Source organism: Oncorhynchus tshawytscha, unplaced genomic scaffold (assembly GCF_018296145.1).
Source record: "Oncorhynchus tshawytscha isolate Ot180627B unplaced genomic scaffold, Otsh_v2.0 Un_contig_8974_pilon_pilon, whole genome shotgun sequence".
NCBI classification, from domain to species: domain Eukaryota; kingdom Metazoa; phylum Chordata; class Actinopteri; order Salmoniformes; family Salmonidae; genus Oncorhynchus; species Oncorhynchus tshawytscha.
The window spans coordinates 80,209-104,202 of NW_024609795.1; the positions used below are offsets into that span (position 1 = coordinate 80,209).

Consider the following 23,994-nt stretch of genomic DNA (forward strand, 5'->3'; position numbering starts at 1 on the left):
TTTCCACTGTTCACATCTGGCAGCAATAAGACATTAACAATTCATTTAGATTTCACTTTAATTATAGATGTTATTTACTTCTCTAACATGACACATTGGTATGGATGCAATATCGACAGCTGTGTATTTACAAATATAACTAGGCAGAATGGAGGTACATGAAAGTGTGCTGCTTTGAGTGAATTCTCAGGGGTTGACAAGGAGCAGAGTAGGAGGGAAGAGGTCCAGCCACATCTGATCCAACTGGTTTGAGTCATGTCCATCCTGGATGACTGGGTTCTCAGACCCAAATGCATCTCCACACACATGACACTATGTAACAGAAAGGTATATCAGCCAGACAACTTCCTCTATCTCACCATAGTTGTTTGACAGTACTAATGCTGTTACTAGGTTGGAACAACTCGTTGCAGTGGCTAGCTAGATAGGAAGCAGAGTTAACTTTACAGAACGTATTACACATGAAGAAATCAGGAGGATCTCAACCCTTATTGCACCACAGGCCTTTTAAATTAAATTGATTTTCTATTCTTATACCCTAAGTGTACAAACCATTAGGAATAACTTTCCATGACAGACTGACCAGATGAAAGCTATGATCCCTTATTAATGACACTTCAATTTACTTCAATCAGTGTAGATGAAGGGGAGGAGACCGGTTAAAGAAGGATTTTTAAGCTTTGAGACCCCAGACTTGTATTGTGTGTACGACCATTCAGAGTGAATGGGCAAGACAAAAGATTGAAATGCCTTTGAACAGGGTATGATAGTAGGTACCAGACGCACCAGTGTCACAAACTGCAGTGTTGCTGGGTTTTTCCACAGTTTCCTGTGTGTATCAAGAATGGTCCACCACCCAAAGGACATCCAGCCAACTTGACACAACTGTGGGAAGCATTGGAGTCAACATGGACCAGCATCCCTGTGGAACGCATGACACATTGTAGAGTCCATTCCCTGATGAATTGAGGATGTTCTGAGGGAAAAAGGGGGTGCAACTCAATATTATGGAGGTGTCTAATGTTTTGTATATCCATGTTTTTTTTAGCCATCACTGGCAACAGTGCATTCCTCAAAGACAGCAGACAGACCATACTTTGAGTGACTGACTGCGCTCCTATCACACAGTTAGGAATCTGATGGACAGGAACATTAGGAGAATCTATGGAATACCCTGTTAAATTTGCCGCCCCGTTCGCTTTACGTACCCCAATCTTTTGAACATGTGGTCATTTAAGATGTAGAATTATATTTGTGGATGAATTTACTTCTGCCCAATGCCTTTTATATGTTGGAAGACCATTGAGCAACATTTTTACACATTTAACACCATCCAAAAAACTACAAGCCTAAGGGGCAGTCACTTCCTGGTTCTTCCAGAGCATATTTCCTCTTGGATTTGGGTTTTAGGCAGCAGGTATGAGTTAGGACCACATTCTGTTTGAGTCTGTTTCAGTCCATTGTCTTCCACTGCTATGGAACTGATCAAGGATGAAAGGAGATCTGTGAAGGTAGATCTGGGGTAACCACTCTTGTCCAGTGCCAGAGTAGGATACAGTAGACATCATCCCTCCAACACTCTCCCACCACCTGTCCCCATATCTGGTCTCTCCTTGTGGCTGTCTTCTTAGGGCATCATCTCTCTACCCTCGGACACTCGCCTCAGTTCCCGGTGGACCTTTTACCTTTCAGTATAAAAAAAAAAAGAACCAGAATTACTGCATGTGTTTTCAAAACCAGCATATGACAAACTACTGTCCCTCCACCCATTGAAAGTGACAGCAAAACATTGATTTGAATTGGGATGTCTTTTCTAGTAAATATATTTATATGGTTAAACAAGTGTGTATGCATGTACACTACATGACCAGAAGTACGTGGACTCCTGCTTGTTGAAAAATCTCATTCCAAAATCATGGGCATTAATATGGACTTGGTCCCCCTTTGCTGCTATAACAGCCTCCACTTGTCTGGGAAGGCTTTCCATTAGATTTTGGAACATTTCTGCAGGGACTTTCAGCCATAAGAGCATTAGTGAGGTCAGGTACTGATGATGATGGGCGATTAGGCCAGGCTCGCAGTCAGCTTTCTAATTCATCTCATAGGTGTTTGATGGAGTTGAGGTCAGGGCTCTATGCAGGCCAGTCAAGTTCTTCCACACCGATCTCAACAAACCATTTCTGTATGGACCTTGCTTTGTGCACAGGGGCATTGTCGTGCTGAAACAGGAAAGGGCCTTCCCCAAACTGTTGCCACAAAGTTGGAAGCACAGAATGGTCTAGAATGTCATTGCATGCGGTAGCGTTAACATTTCCCTTAACAGAAACTCAGGGGTCTAGCCTGAACCATCAAAAACAGCCCCAGACCATAATTCCTCCTCCACCAGACTTTACAGTTTTTTATTTTTATTTAACCAGGTAGGCTAGTTGAGAACAAGTTCTCATTTGCAACTGCGTTCTGGCCAAGATAAAGCATAGCATCTGAACAAACTTTATTTAACTCTCTGCAAACTGGAAACGATTTATCCGGAGGCTGCATTCATTGTAGCTGGGGATTTTAACAAGGCTAATCTGAAAACAAGACTCCCTAAATTTTATCAGCATATTGATTGCGCAACCAGGGGTGGAAAGACCCTGGATCATTGTTACTCTAACTTCCGCGACGCATATAAGGCCCTGCCCCGCCCCCCTTTCGGAAAAGCTGACCACGACTCCATTTTGTTGATCCCTGCCTACAGACAGAAACTAAAACAAGAAGCTCCCACGCTGAGGTCTGTCCAACGCTGGTCCGACCAAGCTGACTCCACACTCCAAGACTGCTTCCATCACGTGGACTGGGAGATGTTTCGTATTGCGTCAGACAACAACATTGACGAATACGCTGATACGGTGTGCGAGTTCATTAGAACGTGCGTTGAAGATGTCGTTCCCATAGCAACGATTAAAACATTCCCTAACCAGAAACCGTGGATTGATGGCAGCATTCGTGTGAAACTGAAGGCACGAACCACTGCTTTTAATCAGGGCAAGGTGTCTGGTAACATGACTGAATACAAACAGTGCAGCTATTCCCTCCGCAAGGCTATCAAACAAGCTAAGCGCCAGTACAGAGACAAAGTAGAATCTCAATTCAACGGCTCAGACACAAGAGGTATGTGGCAGGGTCTACAGTCAATCACGGACTACAGGAAGAAACCCAGCCCAGTCTCGGACCAGGATGTCTTGCTCCCAGGCAGACTAAATAACTTTTTGCCCGCTTTGAGGACAATACAGTGCCACTGACACGGCCTGCAACGGAATCATGCGGTCTCTCCTTCACTGCAGCCGAAGTGAGTAAGACATTTAAACGTGTTAACCCTCGCAAGGCTGCAGGCCCAGACGGCATCCCCAGCCGCGCCCTCAGAGCATGCGCAGACCAGCTGGCCGGTGTGTTTACGGACATATTCAACCAATCCCTATACCAGTCTGCTGTCCCCACATGCTTCAAGAGGGCCACCATTGTTCCTGTTCCCAAGAAAGCTAAGGTAACTGAGCTAAACGACTACCGCCCGTAGCACTCACATCCGTCATCATGAAGTGCTTTGAGAGACTAGTCAAGGACCATATCACCTCCACCCTACCCGACACCCTTGACCCACTCCAATTTGCTTACCGCCCAAATAGGTCCACAGACGATGCAATCTCAACCACACTGCACACTGCCCTAACCCATCTGGACAAGAGGAATACCTATGTGAGAATGCTGTTCATCGACTACAGCTCGGCATTCAACACCATAGTACCCTCCAAGCTCGTCATCAAGCTCGAGACCCTGGGTCTCGACCCCGCCCTGTGCAACTGGGTACTGGACTTCCTGACGGGCCGCCCCCAGGTGGTGAGGGTAGGCAACAACATCTCCTCCCCGCTGATCCTCAACACTGGGGCCCCACAAGGGTGCGTTCTGAGCCCTCTCCTGTACTCCCTGTTCACCCACGACTGCGTGGCCATGCACGCCTCCAACTCAATCATCAAGTTTGCGGACGACACAACAGTGGTAGGCTTGATTACCAACAACGACGAGACGGCCTACAGGGAGGAGGTGAGGGCCCTCGGAGTGTGGTGTCAGGAAAATAACCTCACACTCAACGTCAACAAAACTAAGGAGATGATTGTGGACTTCAGGAAACAGCAGAGGGAACACCCCCCATCCACATCGATGGAACAGTAGTGGAGAGGGTAGCAAGTTTTAAGTTCCTCGGCATACACATCACAGACAAACTGAATTGGTCCACTCACACAGACAGCATCGTGAGGAAGGCGCAGCAGCGCCTCTTCAACCTCAGGAGGCTGAAGAAATTCGGCTTGTCACCAAAAGCACTCACAAACTTCTACAGATGCACAATCGAGAGCATCCTGGCGGGCTGTATCACCGCCTGGTATGGCAACTGCACCGCCCTCAACCGTAAGGCTCTCCAGAGGGTAGTGAGGTCTGCACAACGCATCACCGGGGGCAAACTACCTGCCCTCCAGGACACCTACACCACCCGATGCTACAGGAAGGCCATAAAGATCATCAAGGACATCAACCACCCGAGCCACTGCCTGTTCACCCCGCTGTCATCCAGAAGGCGAGGTCAGTACAGGTGCATCAAAGCTGGGACCGAGAGACTGAAAAACAGCTTCTATCTCAAGGCCATCAGACTGTTAAACAGCCACCACTAACATTGAGTGGCTACTGCCAACACACTGTCAATGACACTGACTCTACTCCAGCCACTTTAATCATGGGAATTGATGGGAAATTATGTAAATATATCACTAGCCACTTTAAACAATGCTACCTTATATAATGTTACTTACCCTACATTGTTCATCTCATATGCATACGTTTATACTGTACTCTATATCATCGACTGCATCCTTATGTAATACATGTATCACTAGCCACTTTAACTATGCCACTTGGTTTACATACTTATCTCATATGTATATACTGTACTCGATATCATCTACTGTATCTTGCCTATGCTGCTCTGTACCATCACTCATTCATATATCCTTATGTACATATTCTTTATCCCCTTACACTGTGTATAAGACAGTAGTTTTTTTTTTTTTTTGGAATTGTTAGTTAGATTACTTGCTCGTTATTACTGCATTGTCGGAACTAGAAGCACAAGCATTTCGCTACACTCGCATTAACATCTGCTAACCATGTGTATGTGACAAATAAAATTTGATTTGATTTGATTTAGCAGTGAGAACAGACAACACAGTTACACATGGAGTAAACAATTAACAAGTCAATAACACAGTAGAAAAAAAGGGGAGTCTATATACATTGTGTGCAAAAGGCATGAGGAGGTAGGCGAATAATTCAAATTTTGCAGATTAACACTGGAGTGATAAATGATGGCACTATGCATTTGGGTAGGGAGTGTTCTCCTGGCATCTGCCAAATCCAGATTCGTCCATTGGACTGCCAGATGGTGAAGTGTGACTCATCACTCCAGAGAACGCGTTTCCACTGCTCCAGAGTCCAATGGCGGCAAGCTTTACACCACTCCAGCTGACGCTTGGCATTGCTTGTGTGGTGATCTTAGGCTTGTCTGCTCGGCCATGGAAACCCTTTTCAGGAAGCTCCCGATGAACAGTTCTTGTGCTGACGTTGCTTCTAGAGGCAGTTTGGAACTAGTAGTGAGTGTTGCAACCGAGGACAGTCGAGCTTGTGTGGCCTACCACTTCGCGGCTGAGCCGTTGTTGCTCCTTGACGTTTCCACTTCACAATAACAGCACTTACAGTTGACCGGGGTAGCTCTAGTAGGGCAGAAATTTTACGAACTGACCTGTTGGATATGTGGCATCCTTTGACGGTGCCACGTTGAAAGTCCCTGAGCTCTTCAGTAAGGCCAGTCTGTCTACTGCCAATGTTGTCTATGAAGATTGCATGGCTGTGTGCTCGATTTTATACATCTGTCAGCAACGGGTGTCTCAAATAGCCGAATCAACTAATTTGAAGGGGTGTCCACATACTTTAGTATGTATGTAGTGTATGTATGCATGCAACTTTATACAGATGACAGTCACAAACCAGCTGACTGACAAACGGTGTGCCACGAACCAGTGTGTTCCAGAAACAGTTTATCCCACATATGCATGTGCACAAGTGGCAAAGGCATCATCATGACTAGTGTCCTTCCTGGTTTGTGACAGTCAGGTGAAGACATGATTATAGTGTCCTACCTGGTTTGTGACTGTCAGGCAAAGACATCATCACTATAGTGTCCTACCTGGTTTGTGACTGTCAGGTGAAGACATCATGACTAAAGTGTCCTACCTGGTTTGTGACTGTCAGGTGAAGACATCATCACTATAGTGTCCTACCTGGTTTGTGACTGTCAGGTGAAGACATCATCACTAAAGTGTCCTACCTGGTTTGTGACTGTCAGGTGGAGCTAAACAATTGTTTTAACTTGGTGAAGAAGCCCTGCTCCTGCTTGCTCTCTCCTACCTCCTCTTGCCTGTCCTGACCTGCCTCAGTCTGCTTACCACTGCCCCCACCTGGTCAGAAAAATGTACTGTGTGAGCCAAGATTTTACTCATAAAAGCATTGTCAGCTTTCATGAGCAGAGCTGGGACCTCAACTAATTGTAAACCAAATGAAGGGGAGCAGGTAAGTGTGCAGTCAGTGTGTAGGAACCTAGCGCAGAAACAGTGTGTGTGTGTGTGCCACTACCTGCAGTGGTGCTTGTGACACCATTGACTGTCCCCTCCACTTCAGTCTCATCCTCTGCGTAGCTCATGAGCAGAGCTTTCTGTCTGTCTGTCAGGATCCTGCTCACACACAATAGTGGAGACCGTGAGGAATGAGCATCTAACATTTGTCAGTAATTTACTACAGAGATGGTATCTAAAGGTGTATTGTGAATAATTTACTACAGAGATGGTATCTAAAGGTGTACTGTGCAGTAACTTACTACAGAGATGGTATCTAAAGGTGTACCGTGCAGTAACTTACTACAGAGATGGTATCTAAAGGTGTACCGTGAGTAATTTACTACAGAGATGGTATCTAAAGGTGTACCGTGAGTAATTTACTACAGAGATGGTATCTAAAGGTGTACCGTGAGTAATTTACTACAGAGATGGTATCTAAAGGTGTACGTGAGTAATTTACTACAGAGATGGTATCTAAAGGTGATGAGTAATTTACTACAGAGATGGTATCTAAAGGTGTACCGTGAGTAATTTACTACAGAGATGGTATCTAAAGGTGGTGAATAATTTACTACAGAGATGGTATCTAAAGGTGTATTGTGAGTAATTTACTACAGAGATGGTATCTAAAGGTGTACCGTGAGTAATTTACTACAGAGATGGTATCTAAAGGTGTACCGTGAGTAATTTACTACAGAGATGGTATCTAAAGGTGTACCGTGAGTAATTTACTACAGAGATGGTATCTAAAGGTGTACCGTGAGTAATTTACTACAGAGATGGTATCTAAAGGTGTACTGTGAGTAACTTACTACAGAGATGGTATCTAAAGGTGCATTGTGAGTAACTTACTACAGAGATGGTATCTAAAGGTGCATTGTGAGTCATTTACTACAGAGATGGTATCTAAAGGTGTATTGTGAGTAACTTACTACAGAGATGGTATCTAAAGGTGTACTGTGTGTAGCTTACTTGGGGACTCGGACTTTGACGTGGACGTAGTGATCTCCGTAACCATAGCCACTGATCCGTGCGATGCCCTTCCCAGAGAGGAGGATCCTCTGGTCTGTTTGGATCCCAGCAGGGATCTACAAGAGGATTCACCAATCACAGTTAGTTACTGGCCATCGATCCATCACTCTTATGTATGTAGGTGTGTCACAGAAAGGTTGGTCTGTCCGTGTGTCTCTCACCGAGAGGTTGACTGTCTCGTAGAGGCCCTGTGCCCGGGCCGTGCCCCCCAGTAAAGCCTGAGCCACAGAGATCAGCACGTCAGAGTGGATGTCTGCGCCGTCCCGTCTGAACACTGGGCTCTTCTGGACCCGAAACGTGATGAACACCTCCTTCTTCCCCACAGGCATCCTGACCGTCTGACCGTCCTCAACACCTGCAAAGAGACAACACAGCCAGTAAACCTGGGTGTGCGCACTACGCAACTTTCAAAATCCTAACATCGCTGAGCCTCTCACATTAAACGACTGTCTTCCCTGTCGTTTTTTGTCTTTCCAACGTAGTGGTGCGCACTACACGAGGCGGCACGGTACAGGGTCACACACTACACGAGGCGGCACGGTACAGGGTCACACACTACACGATGCGGCACGGTACAGGGTCACACACTACACGATGTGGCACGGTACAGGGTCACACGAGGCGGCACGGTACAGGGTCACACGATGCGGCACGGTACAGGGTCACACGATGCGGCACGGTACAGGGTCACACACTACACGATGTGGCACGGTACAGGGTCACACACTACACGATGTGGCACGGTACAGGGTCACACGAGGCGGCACGGTACAGGGTCACACGATGCGGCACGGTACAGGGTCACACGATGCGGCACGGTACAGGGTCACACGATGCGGCACGGTACAGGGTCACACGATGCGGCACGGTACAGGGTCACACGATGCGGCACGGTACAGGGTCACACGATGCGGCACGGTACAGGGTCACACGATGCGGCACGGTACAGGGTCACACGATGCGGCACGGTACAGGGTCACACGATGCGGCACGGTACAGGGTCACACACTACACGATGTGGCACGGTACAGGGTCACACACTACACGATGTGGTACAGTACAGGGTCACACACTACACGATGTGGCACAGTACAGGGTCACACTACACGATGTGGCACGGTACAGGGTCACACACTACACGATGTGGCACAGTACAGGGTCACACTACACGATGTGGTACAGTACAGGGTCACACACTACACGATGTGGCACAGTACAGGGTCACACTACACGATGTGGCACGGTACAGGGTCACACACTACACGATGTGGCACAGTACAGGGTCACACTACACGATGTGGCACAGTACAGGGTCACACTACACGATGTGGCACGGTACAGGGTCACACACTACACGATGTGGCACGGTACAGGGTCACACACTACACGATGTGGCACAGTACAGGGTCACACACTACACGATGTGGCACAGTACAGGGTCACACACTACACGATGTGGCACGGTACAGGGTCACACACTACACGAGGCGGCACGGTACAGGGTCACACGATGCGGCACGGTACAGGGTCACACACTACACGATGTGGCACGGTACAGGGTCACACACTACACGATGTGGCACAGTACAGGGTCACACACTACACGATGTGGCACAGTACAGGGTCACACACACACGATGTGGCACAGTACAGGGTCGATGTGGCACAGTACAGGGTCACACACTACACGATGTGGCACAGTACAGGGTCACACACTACACGATGTGGCACAGTACAGGGTCACACACTACACGATGTGGCACGGTACAGGGTCACACACTACACGATGTGGCACAGTACAGGGTCACACACTACACGATGTGGCACAGTACAGGGTCACACACTACACGATGTGGCACAGTACAGGGTCACACACTACACGATGTGGCACAGTACAGGGTCACACTACACGATGTGGCACGGTACAGGGTCACACTACACGATGTGGCACAGTACAGGGTCACACACTACACGATGTGGCACAGTACAGGGTCACACTACACGATTCTTCACTTGGTCGTAAGGATTCTCCATACAGACATGCTGTCTCATGAAAACACATGATGCAATTAGATTGTATAGCTAGAACAAATCAGCCTCAAACCTTTTCAGTCAGACATTCACACCTAGTTGAAATATCTAACAATTTGACACTTTGGCTTTGGTTAAAGGCAAGTACAAAGGCATATTAGAAGTTGTTGTTATCGCTCCTGCTCGAGAGTACACATTCTGGGTGACGCCATCATCTCACTGGCATCTTCTCTCGAGACCTCTCATTGGCTATTGCTGAACACCGTTCTCAAAACCTGTCGTTGTACATCTCACACTAGAAGAGCATTGCAGATTTTGTGCCGATAAAATCAAACAGGTTTGAAAATATCAGGACGACTGGGACGCTCAAAGACGGGATCAGTAGCCCTCAGATTACGTCTCTGACCAGCTCACGTTACACACCAGCTCACGTTACACACCAGCTCACGTTACACACCAGCTCACGTTTTATAGACGTTTCAAACATAGGAAGTGCTTCATTCAGCATTATAGCGTTTTATAGACGTTTCAAACATTAGGGATCGCTTCATTCAGCATTATAGCGTTTTATAGACGTTTCAAACATTAGGGACCGCTTCATCCAGCATTATAGAGTTTTATAAACATATAAACTGTTTTAAAAGAGAATTATGGGGTGGCAGGGAGCCTAGTGGTTAGAGCTTTGGGCCAGTAACCAAAAGTTGGCTGGACTGAATCCCCAAGCTGACAAGGTAAAAATCTATCGTTCTGACAGCTTCGCTACTGTATATAGCCTCGCTACTGTATATAGCCTCGCTACTGTATATAGCCTCGCTACTGTATATAGCCTCGCTACTGTATATAGCCTCGCTACTGTTATTATTCACTGTTATTTGTATTTCTTTATTTACCCATTGTTCACCTAATACCTTTTTTGCATTGTTGATTAGAGCCTGTAAGTGAGCATTTAACTGTAAGGTCTACAACACCGGTTGTATTTGGCGCACGTGACAAACCTTGATTTCATAACCCACTGTTCCCCGGTAGGCCATCATTGTAAATAAGAATTTGTTCTTAACTGACTTGCCTAGTTAAATAAAGGTTGAATTTAAAAAATGATTCGTGATCTTAATGAGAAAAGGAAGAGATTCAGGATGAGAAGGCTGCTCCTGGGTCTCTCTGTGGGTGCACATTAGAAAATGCATACTACGTTTAGATCAAGAATTGTTTTGAAAGATTCCAGATAAGACTGGGTAGGTATAGGAGTGAGAGTCAGTGTGTGGGTGTGTCTCACCTGCTGGGACAGGGACCCGTACTGTCTTTTTCTGTCTGGTCTGTCCGGTCCCGTGACAGGAGTTACATGGGGTGGAGATCACAGTGCCTTTTCCATTACACCGACGGCATGTCGACCGCATCACAAAGGGGCCCGTGTTCACCGTCTCCTGTACAGGGCAAAACACACAAGCCCGTGAGACAAGCCCGTGAGACAAGCACACTTCACGCCACACATCATGTCACCTACCATGCCAGAGCCGTTGCAGTAGTGGCAGTGCACAACCTTGGTGCCAGGCTCGCTCCCTTTGCCATCACATCGCTGGCAGCTGGCCTCAGTGTTGAACGCCATCTCTTTGTTGACCCCCTTGGCAGCTTGGGTGAACGTCAGCTCCATGATAAACTGGGAGGAAAGGAGGGACAAGAGATTCATATTGGATGTCTTTAACAAAAAGTTTACACTCCTAATAAAAGTAATTGCTTCCTGCTTTTACTTCCTGGCATGGGCTCACTCAATATGACCTCACTGAACATGGACTTGAATGAGCAGTCAAACCTCTGTTTGTGCTGTATAGCCAACTCATATGGTGGTTGTCATGCACAGACAGCGCAAGTAGATCTGGGATTAGGCTAATCGTAACCCCTTCTCCAAACCCCTTGGTTCTAAAAGCAGTATGGCATCCCAACTACATACCTCCTGGGGCTGATCAAATACGGCATTGAAGTCGCCGAAGCCACGGCTTCCAGAGAATTCCCCAAAGATCTTGCGGAACAGTTCCTCTGGGTCCACGCTGTTGGCCTGTCCGCTCCAGTACTGCTGGTGTCCACCACCGCCCGCCTGGCTGGCGTCGAACCCTGCCACCCCATACGTGTCATACTGCTTCCTCTTCACCTCGTCACTCAGCACCTGGGGGAGGATAAAGCAGGAAGTAAGATGCACTGTTCTCCAATAAGACCAGGCAGTTCCTTCATTGAGTCAAGTGGTTCTGATGTTTCGTTTACTTGATTAACTGACACTTTCTTCAAGAGTGACATCAAATAGTACCAAGAAACCAGTTAGGAAAGTAACAAACTAGTGATTCCACATCAGCTACACAAGTCACAGAAATATTGCTATCCTTTAATCTAATTTTAGTTTCTTAAAAGGGGAAGCCCATTTTGAAGGTCAGCCAAACCTCATAAGCTTCAGCCAGCTGAGCAAATTTCTCCTTGGCCTTAGGGTCTTCCTTGTTGGTGTCAGGGTGATACTTCTTAGCCATCTGAAGAGGGACAGCAACAAAAGTTCTCTTTCAACCACTGTGGTGATTGGTGACAGCTAAGGATCAATACAGCAAGTCAACACTACACATAAAGTGATCACACACACACCTGATAATACGCTTTCTTGATCTCTTTCTGGGTGGCAGTGCGTGGTACCTCCAACACCGTGTAGAAGTCCTGTTTGTTGGAGGCTGGGGCACTTGTGTGGAAGGACAGTGTGCAGATGACATGGGGAGATTTAAGACCTGGAACTACCAAGAAAGGGCTTGTGAGTAGATTACACCTGGCAACATGACTGTGGATTATTATTGTTGTCCTTCTGTTGTCATCTATTTCCAAGGTAGCTACAGGCCTGTACACTCACAATTCATATATAACACTAAGCGGGGCTCGATATATCTGAGGACTCAATCAAATACATAAAGTTAGCTGCTGTCTGTGATGATCAACTCTTGGGCAAATACATTTCTAGCAAACGCCAGTTGGCATATATAGCTAGCTAATCACGGATCATGCAGATACAGCTAGTTCAACGCAATGTTTGACTGTACAGTTCAGTAGCTATTACTGACAGTCCGTTCAAGATCATCAGTGCTGTGACCTGACATTACTTTCCTTGCATTGGCTATGGAGCTGCAGGCTTGCTACAGTCCCAAACACCTCCAGCAATTTGAATGCGTATAAGCTAACTACTAGCTAGTTAGCTAGCCAGCTATGGGCTGAGCTAAGATTAGTCTGTCTTTCAGTTGTATCGTTAGGAATGTTACCGTGGTGTCAATTTTGTTGTTGTTGGAGACTGTCAGTTGTGTCCAAAAATCTGAATGGAAACTACGAGAAACGCTAGCATCAAGCTAGCCTAGCTTGCTAGTTAGGCCGTCTCTGTGCACCCACCTGACAGCCCTCTCAATGTCAACGCATTCCCCGTGCCCCCACGCATTGCATTGCTTCCTGGCCAGAATTTCTGTGCTCCAAAAGTCGACAGACTTCTTGAGCCTCCATTGGAAGAAGGGGCCAGAGCACAACAAGCACGACGGTGACCAGAGGACACAGCAACTGTTATCCAGCGTGTAGAGCAGCGAGCCGCGGAGGACGCCATCATTACTTTACTGCTGTTACTCAGCGAGGACTGCGCATGTGCAAGTAAAATTGTGCCACGGACATGCGCAGAAGAATTGACTGTCAATAAATCTATTTTTTGTTTCAAGATGTTCGCAAACTAACTTTCACTCTGTTGAAACATCTGTACTTGAGAAACTGTGGAATGGTATTTAAACAGTTGTATCCCATGTAGTCCGCTTCTTACTCACAGCAATTACGATTAAACGTTTCAAAACAGAAACATTTGTATTTTACCGTGGTCAATCATCATTGATGTAGCTAAACAGGGCTTTGAGTCGATCGTCGATTGAATCGCTCACACAGTACAGCGAGTTGTGACAGTGCTGAACTAGAGAACTGTCATCTGAAAAGGAGTGTGCTGCTGAGTGCTCGCTCTTTTCGAATAGTATCAACAAGACAGAGATACCCGGAAGGCACGAAAGTTAATTCAGGGGACTAGAATGAATCGTTTCAAGACCTCCAAATTCAAAAACACCACCCCGAAGATCGCCAAGAAAGATGTAAGTAATGAGCGTTGCAAGAAAGCCTCGCCAGCATTGGTTTTTAGCAACGGTGAAGAAGACGGAATGGAGTTGTGTTTTGGGGAACGTCAGAAAATGTTTGGAGGAAATTGAACTTCCTGCATATCTGCAGAAGGCTGCTGCATCGCAAGAGTGTGTTGGTAGAGAAACAATAGTCTACGAAAACCAAGTGCAAACCGCGAAGGCTGCTAACGTGACAGTGTTAACCATGTGGTTATTGTTATCTAGCTAGCTTTCAGCAGTCTATGCAAATTCCACGTTTGAAATTGACAGCGGTTCGTATTGGGCAGGATTGTCAGATGTTACAGATAGGCAGGCTGTGATGCCCATCATCACTGAATAGACACATTGTTTCGAATGTATCAGAATTCCTGCTCTCATTGTAACCGGTCATCATTCTACAATGTAGCAGCAAGGCTCAGATTTGAGTTCTAAAGTGCACTGTACATACAGTGCGTATCCCTACGCTATTTAACAAAGCTCCTCTCTGTCAACCAATGACTGTAGGCTGTGAGTAAGATACACAGTAGTGATGTCATGCCATCGGTTATGAAACATACCATTACTTGGATGCTTATTCTCCATGTAGCAAACCTCCACACAGTCTCACAGTGTGAGTGAGTTCCAGATGCAGAGCGGATCTCTGATCCTGTTACGAGGACTGCCTCAGAAAAGCAACACTCAAAGCACCATCTCAAATGTTAGGAGCGAGGGAGAGGAAGAACTCCAAGGAGTGAGTGAGTGAGAATAGGCACCTTGTTCTCTTTATGCCTGGCTGCCTGTGGAGCAGTAATGTGTGTTTCCTGAGAGAGAGAAACTAGCTGTTTTGCTGGGCTGTCAGACACTGTCTGGGCTGCTAAGTGCTCTCTGTACCTTCCCTGCCGGAGCCCGCGACAGTGTTCAGGCCTGTTGTCTGACATGGTTAGCCCATAACGGTTTTGGCAGCAGTGGTATTCAAACACACGGCGCTCCTGCCTATGCCCTTTTGTTAGTGTTGTGAAAGGAGGTTTTAGAATACGCATCGCAGGGAGTCGCTCCCACTTCCTTAACATTCTGCTGATTCAACATGGACGGCAGAGGGTGTGTGTAGCAACATGCCCTCTGATACCTCTTCCTTATTATGACAGTCTGAATCTTCCTTATTATGACAGTCTGAATCTTCCTTATTAGGACAGTTAGTCTGAATCTTCCTTATTAGGACAGTTAGTCTGAATCTTCCTTATTAGGACAGTTAGTCTGAATCTTCCTTATTATGACAGTCTGACAGTCTGAATCTTCCTCATTATGACAGTGAATTCCGGCGCCGACAGAGATGGCCGCCTCGCTTCGCGATCCTAGGAAACTATGCAGTTTTTTGTTTTTTTACGTGTTATTTCTTACACTAGTACCCCAGGTCATCTTAGGTTTCATTACATACAGTCGAGAAGAACTACTGAATATAAGATCAGCGTCAACTCACCATCAGTACGACCAAGAATATGTTTTTCGCGACGCGGATCCTGTGTTCTGCCTTACAAACAGGACAACGGAGTGGATTCCATGCAGCGACCCAAAAAAAACGACTCAGAAAAAGAGGGAAACGAAGCGGTCTTCTGGTCAGACTCCGGAGAGAGGCACACCGTGCACCACTCCCTAGCATTCTTCTTGCCAATGTCCAGTCTCTTGACAACAAGGTTGATGAAATCCGAGCAAGGGTAGCATTCCAGAGGGACATCAGAGACTGTAACGTTCTATGCTTCACGGAAACATGGCTAACTGGAGAGACGCTATCCGAAGCGGTGCAGCCAGCGGGTTTCTCCACGCATCGCGCCGACAGAAGCAAACATCTTTCTGGTAAGAAGAGGGGCGGGGGCGTATGCCTCATGGCCAACGTGACATGGTGTGATGAAAGAAACATACAGGAACTCAAATCCTTCTGTTCACCTGATTTAGAATTCCTCACAATCAAATGTAGACCGCATTATCTACCAAGAGAATTCTCTTCGATTATAATCACAGCCGTATATATCCCCCAAGCAGACACATCGATGGCTCTGAACGAACTTTATTTAACTCTCTGCAAACTGGAAACGATTTATCCGGAGGCTGCATTCATTGTAGCTGGGGATTTTAACAAGGCTAATCTGAAAACAAGACTCCCTAAATTTTATCAGCATATCGATTGCGCAACCAGGGGTGGAAAGACCCTGGATCATTGTTACTCTAACTTCCGCGACGCATATAAGGCCCTGCCCCGCCCCCTTTCGGAAAAGCTGACCACGACTCCATTTTGTTGATCCCTGCCTACAGACAGAAACTAAAACAAGAGGCTCCCACGCTGAGGTCTGTCCAACACTGGTCCGACCAAGCTGACTCCACACTCCAAGACTGCTTCCATCACGTGGACTGGGAGATGTTTTGTATTGCGTCAGACAACAACATTGACGAATACGCTGATTCGGTGTGCGAGTTCATTAGAACGTGCGTTGAAGATGTCGTTCCCATAGCAACGATTAAAACATTCCCTAACCAGAAACCGTGGATTGATGGCAGCATTCGTGTGAAACTGAAGGCGCGAACCACTGCTTTTAATCAGGGCAAGGTGTCTGGTAACATGACTGAATACAAACAGTGCAGCTATTCCCTCCGCAAGGCTATCAAACAAGCTAAGCGCCAGTACAGAGACAAAGTAGAATCTCAATTCAACGGCTCAGACACAAGAGGCATGTGGCAGGGTCTACAGTCAATCACGGACTACAGGAAGAAACCCAGCCCAGTCACGGACCAGGATGTCTTGCTCCCAGGCAGACTAAATAACTTTTTGCCCGCTTTGAGGACAATACAGTGCCACTAACACGGCCTGCAGCGAAAACATGCGGTCTCTCCTTCACTGCAGCCAAAGTGAGTAAGACATTTAAACGTGTTAACCCTCGCAAGGCTGCAGGCCCAGACGGCATCCCCAGCCGCGCCCTCAGAGCATGCGCAGACCAGCTGGCCGGTGTGTTTACGGACATATTCAATCAATCCCTATACCAGTCTGCTGTTCCCACATGCTTCAAGAGGGCCACCATTGTTCCTGTTCCCAAGAAAGCTAAGGTAACTGAGCTAAACGACTACCGCCCCGTAGCACTCACTTCCGTCATCATGAAGTGCTTTGAGAGACTAGTCAAGGACCATATCACCTCCACCCTACCTGACACCCTAGACCCACTCCAATTTGCTTACCGCCCAAATAGGTCCACAGACGATGCAATCTCAACCACACTGCCCTAACCCATCTGGACAAGAGGAATACCTATGTGAGAATGCTGTTCATCGACTACAGCTCGGCATTCAACACCATAGTACACTCCAAGCTCGTCATCAAGCTCGAGACCCTGGGTCTCGACCCCGCCCTGTGCAACTGGGTACTGGACTTCCTGACGGGCCGCCCCAGGTGGTGAGGGTAGGCAACAACATCTCCTCCCCGCTGATCCTCAACACTGGGGCCCCACAAGGGTGCGTTCTGAGCCCTCTCCTGTACTCCCTGTTCACCCACGACTGCGTGGCCACGCACGCCTCCAACTCAATCATCAAGTTTGCGGACGACACAACAGTGGTAGGCTTGATTACCAACAACGACGAGACGGCCTACAGGGAGGAGGTGAGGGCCCTCGGAGTGTGGTGTCAGGAAAATAACCTCACACTCAACGTGAACAAAACTAAGGAGATGATTGTGGACTTCAGGAAACAGCAGAGGGAACACCCCCCCATCCACATCGATGGAACAGTAGTGGAGAGGGTAGCAAGTTTTAAGTTCCTCGGCATACACATCACAGACAAACTGAATTGGTCCACTCACACAGACAGCATCGTGAGGAAGGCGCAGCAGCGCCTCTTCAACCTCAGGAGGCTGAAGAAATTCGGCTTGTCACCAAAAGCACTCACAAACTTCTACAGATGCACAATCGAGAGCATCCTGGCGGGCTGTATCACCGCCTGGTATGGCAACTGCACCGCCCTCAACCGTAAGGCTCTCCAGAGGGTAGTGAGGTCTGCACAACGCATCACCGGGGGCAAACTACCTGCCCTCCAGGACACCTACACCACCCGATGCTACAGGAAGGCCATAAAGATCATCAAGGACATCAACCTGAGCCACTGCGTGTTCACCCCGCTGTCATCCAGAAGGCGAGGTCAGTACAGGTGCATCAAAGCTGGGACCGAGAGACTGAAAAACAGCTTCTATCTCAAGGCCATCAGACTGTTAAACAGCCACCACTAACATTGAGTGGCTACTGCCAACACACTGTCAATGACACTGACTCTACTCCAGCCACTTTAATAATGGGAATTGATGGGAAATGATGTAAATATATCACTAGCCACTTTAAACAATGCTACCTTATATAATGTTACTTACCCTACATTATTCATCTCATATGCATACGTAGATACTGTACTCTATATCATCGACTGCATCCTTATGTAATACATGTATCACTAGCCACTTTAACTATGCCACTTTGTTTACATACTCATCTCATATGTATATACTGTACTCGATATCATCTACTGTATCTTGCCTATGCTGCTCTGTACCATCACTCATTCATATATCCTTATGTACATATTCTTTATCCCCTTACACTGTGTATAAGACAGTCGTTTTTTGGAATTGTTAGTTAGATTACTTGTTGGTTATTACTGCATTGTCGGAACTAGAAGCACAAGCATTTCGCTACACTCGCATTAACATCTGCTAACCATGTGTATGTGACAAATAAAATTTGATTTGATTTGAATCTTCCTTATTATGACAGTCTGAATCTTCCTCATTATGACAGTTAGTCTGAATCTTCCTCATTATGACAGTTAGTCTGAATCTTCCTTATTATGACAGTTAGTCTGAATCTTCCTTATTATGACAGTTAGTCTGAATCTTCCTCATTATGACAGTTAGTCTGAATCTTCCTCATTATGACAGTTAGTCTGAATCTTCCTCATTATGACAGTTAGTCTGAATCTTCCTCATTATGACAGTTAGTCTGAATCTTCCTCATTATGACAGTTAGTCTGAATCTTCCTCATAATGACAGCTAGTCTGAATCTTCCTGATAATGACAGTTAGTCTGAATCTTGGGTGTTTGGAGAAGCAGTGTGTGTGTGCTCTGCCTGTGTATTTAAGTTATCCACAGTTTATTTTGGGATGACAATGAAGGGCATTGCACTTCAGCAGTGTGTCTCTAAAAGAGTGTGAGCTGCTATTCTCTTGTGTGGACTTGTCAAGGGAATGCTTAGGATCCAACTCAGTTGGATAGACTTGCATTTAAGTGAACAGACAATAACTGAAAAATTCTAATGGTTTTCTTGTCAAGTATAGCAACAATTCTGTTCGTCCCTACTCTATTATATTAGCGGAGGTCAGAAATAGCCTACTCATAATGACCGTTAGACAGTGTCATCTTTTAGGCCACTGCGATCACCTTTGTTTTATCTGATGGCCAGTTGCTTAAGTCATCTTCCTAATGATAGCTCCAGTGTCCCACCACACCTACCCCTAATGCACTGTGAATTTCCCCTGTGTACAGGGCTGGATCAGTAATGTCCGGGCAGGATCCTTCACCTCTCAGGGGAACCACATCAAATCCAGCACCAGGCTTGTGGCCTTCAACACTGACCAGGCCGGTAAGGATACGACTGAGTCAGGACAACTATAGAACCATACTGTGCTTTCTTTTCTAAATGTCAGTTCCTGCATGATTCCAGCAACTATGGTGGATGTGGTATCCTTTTGGCCATATAGTGTGATTCAGGCAACAATGGTATGCGGTTTGGGTTCAACTAAGAATATTCTGTCTAGTCTCTGTTATGAGGAGTCATGCTGTCTGTCTCTGGTATATTTACCTGTCTGTCTCTGGTATATTTACCTGTCTGTCTCTGGTAAGTTCACCTGTCTGTTGAAGCGTGTGTGAGCAGGTATAGCCATCGCAGAGCAGATATCTCTATCTGTTTTGTTAGAGCAGGCCATATCAGTATGAAAGAGAGACTGTATAGACCATGCTGTCTGTCTCGTGTGTGTGTCTTGTCACCAGGTGGAGGAATGCTCGGCCTCACCTCTGTGGAACCAGGGTCTGATGGCAAGTGGACAGTGACTGTGATCCCATGTCATGCTGGTAAGATCCCTCAATCCACTTTTCATTCATTTCTCCTGAGTGGCGCAGTGGTCTAAGGCTCTGTCTCTCAGTGCTAGAGGCATCACTACAGACCCGGGTTAGATCCCGGGCTGTATCACAACCTGCCGTGATGGGGAGTCCCATAAGGCGGTGCACAATTTGTCCAGCGTTGTCTGGGTTAATGGAGGGTTTGGCTGGGGTAGGCCGTCATTGTAAAATCCCTCCTTCACAAGCGCCAGACACTATCCACTCATCACAACTCTCTTTTTTCTCTCTCTGTTGTTTTACATTTCTTAAAGCTGCAATATGTAACAATTTGGGCGACCTAAACAATAAACAAATTCATATAGAAATGTGTATTATAGATCTGTCATTTGCATTTAAAGGAAGAATAAGAAGTAGATCTGTTCTATGTGAGCTATTTCTATGCTTCCCGTTAAGTTTTGTTTGTATCTTTTGCTTGAAACAGCTGGAAATCCAATATTTTTAGTTATGTAAAATGTCTCACAGCGGTTTAGATGGTATAATGACTCTGTACACTACACTTGTTTGTTTTGTCACATAAACTGCAATTAAGTGAACTATTATAATTTTAGCAACCAGGACATGGCGGAGCCATTTCTGCATCGTGCATCTTTAATATTTCATATTATTACCATGAGTACGTTTTAGTACAATCCCAGATAAATGATTGTGCTGTCTGTCTGTCTTGCCAACTGCTATGGTCATTGTCACGACTCCCGACCAAAGGAGTTAGCTAGACAGTTACAACCAGATCTGGAACTAGGTGTAGTGAACATGAGTCAGGTACATGGTTGCTCATGGTCTCATGATGAGCCAAAAGGGAATTTCCTCTTGGTCTAAAGGGGTTTTTAACGTGAGAGACCAGGGTTAAGATGTTTCACCCTTTATCGAACTCACTCCCTTTTTGTCTGCTTTTTTTAACAAGACCAGTTTCTTAAAGGTCCAGTCCAAAATGTGATTTCCTGTGTTTTATATACATTTCCACACATTTGGGAGGTTGGATAACACTCTGAAATTTTATTATAATGTCCTTTTAGTGTAAGAGCTGTTTGGAAAGACCACCTGAAATTTCAGCCTGTTTTGGTGGGATGGAGTTTTGGCCTGTCTGGTGACATTATCAGGCGGGAAGTTTGTTAATTTACCAATAAGAAAGATGGTTCCAAACCTCTCTGCCAATAACCACTAGTTTTTAGTTTTCCCCTCCCCACTCAGACCATTCCCAGACTGTCCGAGCTAAATTCTTCCTTGAGAAATTGCTCTTTGTTAAGAAGCTTTTGTTGTTTCTTTTTGACCATTTTAATTGAAACCAATCACAGTAAGCTACTTAATTGTTCCCCAGAAGTGATTTGATATTGTGACAAAAACTGCTGCATTGGACTTTTATCTTATCCAAGTGATCACAAGAGGAATCCCTTAAACCTGTGACCTAAATCTCTTGTTTGTCCTCCTCTCTGTCTCTCTCTCTTACTCAGATCTGACAACTGATTTGTCCTCTCTGTCTCTCTCTCTCTATATATCTCAGATAACTGATTTGTCCTCTCTCTCTCTCTCTCTCTCTCTCTCTCTCTCACTCTCTCAGATCTGACAACTGATTTGTCCTCTCTGTCTCTCTCTATCTCTCAGATAACTGATTTGTCCTCTCTCTCTCACTCTCTCAGATCTGACAACTGATTTGTCCTCTCTGTCTCTCTCTCTCTCTCTCAGATAACTGATTTGTCCTCTCTCTCTCTCAGATCTGATAACTGATTTGTCTCTCTCTCTCTCTCTCTCTCTCAGATAACTGATTTGTCCTCTCTCTCTCACTCTCTCAGATCTGATAACTGATTTGTCCTCTCTCTCTCACTCTCTCAGATCTGATAACTGATTTGTCCTCTCTCTCTCTCTCTCTCAGATAACTGATTTGTCCTCTCTCTCTCACTCTCTCAGATCTGATAACTGATTTGTCCTCTCTCTCTCACTCTCTCAGATCTGATAACTGATTTGTCCTCTCTCTCTCACTCTCTCAGATCTGATAACTGATTTGTCCTCTCTCTCTCACTCTCTCAGATCTGATAACTGATTTGTCCTCTCTCTCTCACTCTCAGATCTGATAACTGATTTGTCCTCTCTCTCTCTCACTCTCTCAGATCTGATAACTGATTTGTCCTCTCTCTCTCTCACTCTCTCAGATCTGGTAACTGATTTGTCCTCTCTCTCTCACTCTCTCAGATCTGATAACTGATTTGTCTCTCTCTCTCTCTCTCTCTCTCAGATCTGATAACTGATTGTCTCTCTCTCTCTCTCTCTCTCTCTCTCTCACTCTCTCAGATCTGGTAACTGATTTGTCCTCTCTCTCTCTCTCTCTCAGATCTGATAACTGATTTGTCCTCTCTCTCTCACTCTCACTCTCTCAGATCTGATAACTGATTTGTCCTCTCTCTCTCTCTCTCTCTCTCTCACTCTCTATCTCTCAGATAACTGATTTGTCCTCTCTCTCTCTCTCTCTCTCTCTCTCTCAGATCTGATAACTGATGTGTCCTCTCTCTCTCTCTCTCTCTCTCTCTCTCACTCTCTCAGATCTGGTAACTGATTTGTCTCTCTCTCTCTCTCTCTCAGATCTGATAACTGATTTGATTTGTCCTCTCTCTCTCACTCTCACTCTCTCAGATCTGATAACTGATTTGTCCTCTCTCTCTCTCTCTCTCTCTCTCTCTCTCTCACTCTCACTCTCTATCTCTCAGATAACTGATTTGTCCTCTCTCTCTCACTCTCTCAGATCTGATAACTGATTTGTCCTCTCTCTCTCTCTCTCTCTGATAACTGATTTGTCCTCTCTCTCTCACTCTCTCAGATCTGATAACTGATTTGTCCTCTCTCTCTCTCTCAGATCTGGTAACTGATTTGGACTTCTCTCCGTTTGATGATAATCTCCTGGCTACCTGTTCTGCAGATGAAACGGTGAGGCCCTCCTGTCTCTCGGTCCTCATTCCTCTAAGGCCCTGTCCTCATTCCTCTATGGCCCTGTCTTCATTTTAAAAAATGTCCTTCATTCTTTCCTTCCTTCCTCTTGACCTTTCACCTAACTATAAGATGAGTCATAGCTTTAAGAGAGGAAGGAAGGAAAGAGGATTTCGTTATGGTCATACACTCTCTTGCAGACTGGTTGTTCTATTTTTTTCATGGTACATGCACATACTCATGAACAGTTGTTTGTATCTTTAGGCCGGGAACGAGGGCTCTGACACATCTGGATGACAAAATGAATTGCATTGACTGTTATTATGTGGAAAGAAACCTTTTGAAGTCACTCAGAGTCCATGTGTGAGTGTGTATGCAGACTCAGCAGCAGGGTCTGCCTCAGAGGGCTGAGTAAACACATGTACAGCCACACTGAGCCGAAGCCTCAGTGCACAGTAAAGTACCCAGCATATGTAGAGGAGCCCTGAGCTCAGCTAGGATACTTTATATTCCCAGCTTTCATCTGCTGCCAAGAAGACATATTGTTTTAGTCACCTTGTTGTGCTGAGTAACGCACACAGACGTCCACACCCACAAAAACACATGTGCGCACACACACACACACACACACACACACACACACACACACTGTTTTAAGACTTTGTCATCACTTTTGCCATGCTTTGGGCTCCTGAGTGGCAGTGGTCTAAGAAACTCAGTGCAAGAGGCGTCACTGCAGTACCTGGTTCGAATCCAGGCTGCATCACATCCTGCCGTGATTGGGAGTCCCATAGGGCTGCGCAGAATTGGCCCAGCGTCGTCTGGGTTTGGCTGGGGGAGGCCATCATTGTAAATAAGAATTTGTTCTTACCTGACTTGCCTAGTTAAATAAAGGTTAAATAAAATAATAAAACAGGCCCCAGGTGGCATTTAAAAGGCTCCAATTTACCACCTTATTGCTGGATTAAATCCTGTATCTGCAGCTGTATA

General features: G+C 46.0%; 2 protein-coding genes across 5 annotated transcripts in view; one reads left to right on the forward strand and one right to left on the reverse strand.

The window, feature by feature from the left end:
• Window positions 1–40: 40 nt before the first annotated feature.
• On the reverse strand, window positions 41–13,402 carry dnaja3a (DnaJ heat shock protein family (Hsp40) member A3a). 4 transcript variants are annotated; one of them, XM_042318196.1, is made up of 11 exons: window positions 13,161–13,402; window positions 12,378–12,514; window positions 12,185–12,268; window positions 11,704–11,916; window positions 11,260–11,412; window positions 11,032–11,179; window positions 7,889–8,082; window positions 7,668–7,783; window positions 6,715–6,812; window positions 6,410–6,539; window positions 41–1,685 (listed from the first exon to the last, which is right to left on the reverse strand). In XM_042318196.1, the coding sequence occupies exons 1-10, from the start codon at window positions 13,366–13,368 to the stop codon at window positions 6,424–6,426; spliced, it is 1,467 nt and encodes a 488-aa protein (XP_042174130.1). In that variant the 5' UTR covers window positions 13,369–13,402; the 3' UTR covers window positions 41–1,685; window positions 6,410–6,423. The 4 variants fall into 4 exon arrangements, with proteins under 4 accessions (XP_042174130.1, XP_042174131.1, XP_042174129.1 ...); XM_042318197.1 differs by having other exon boundaries at window positions 6,490–6,539; window positions 12,378–12,520; window positions 13,161–13,401; XM_042318195.1 differs by having other exon boundaries at window positions 12,378–12,520; window positions 13,161–13,401.
• A 75-nt stretch (window positions 13,403–13,477) lies between these two features.
• Window positions 13,478–23,994, forward strand: part of coro7 (coronin 7) — a 262,730-nt gene continuing 252,213 nt past the window's right edge. Inside the window, 4 exon segments of the mRNA XM_042318189.1 lie at window positions 13,478–13,888; window positions 19,459–19,555; window positions 19,963–20,043; window positions 22,934–23,004. Of these exon segments, the coding sequence (XP_042174123.1) occupies window positions 13,829–13,888; window positions 19,459–19,555; window positions 19,963–20,043; window positions 22,934–23,004 (309 nt within the window). The 5' untranslated portion in view covers window positions 13,478–13,828.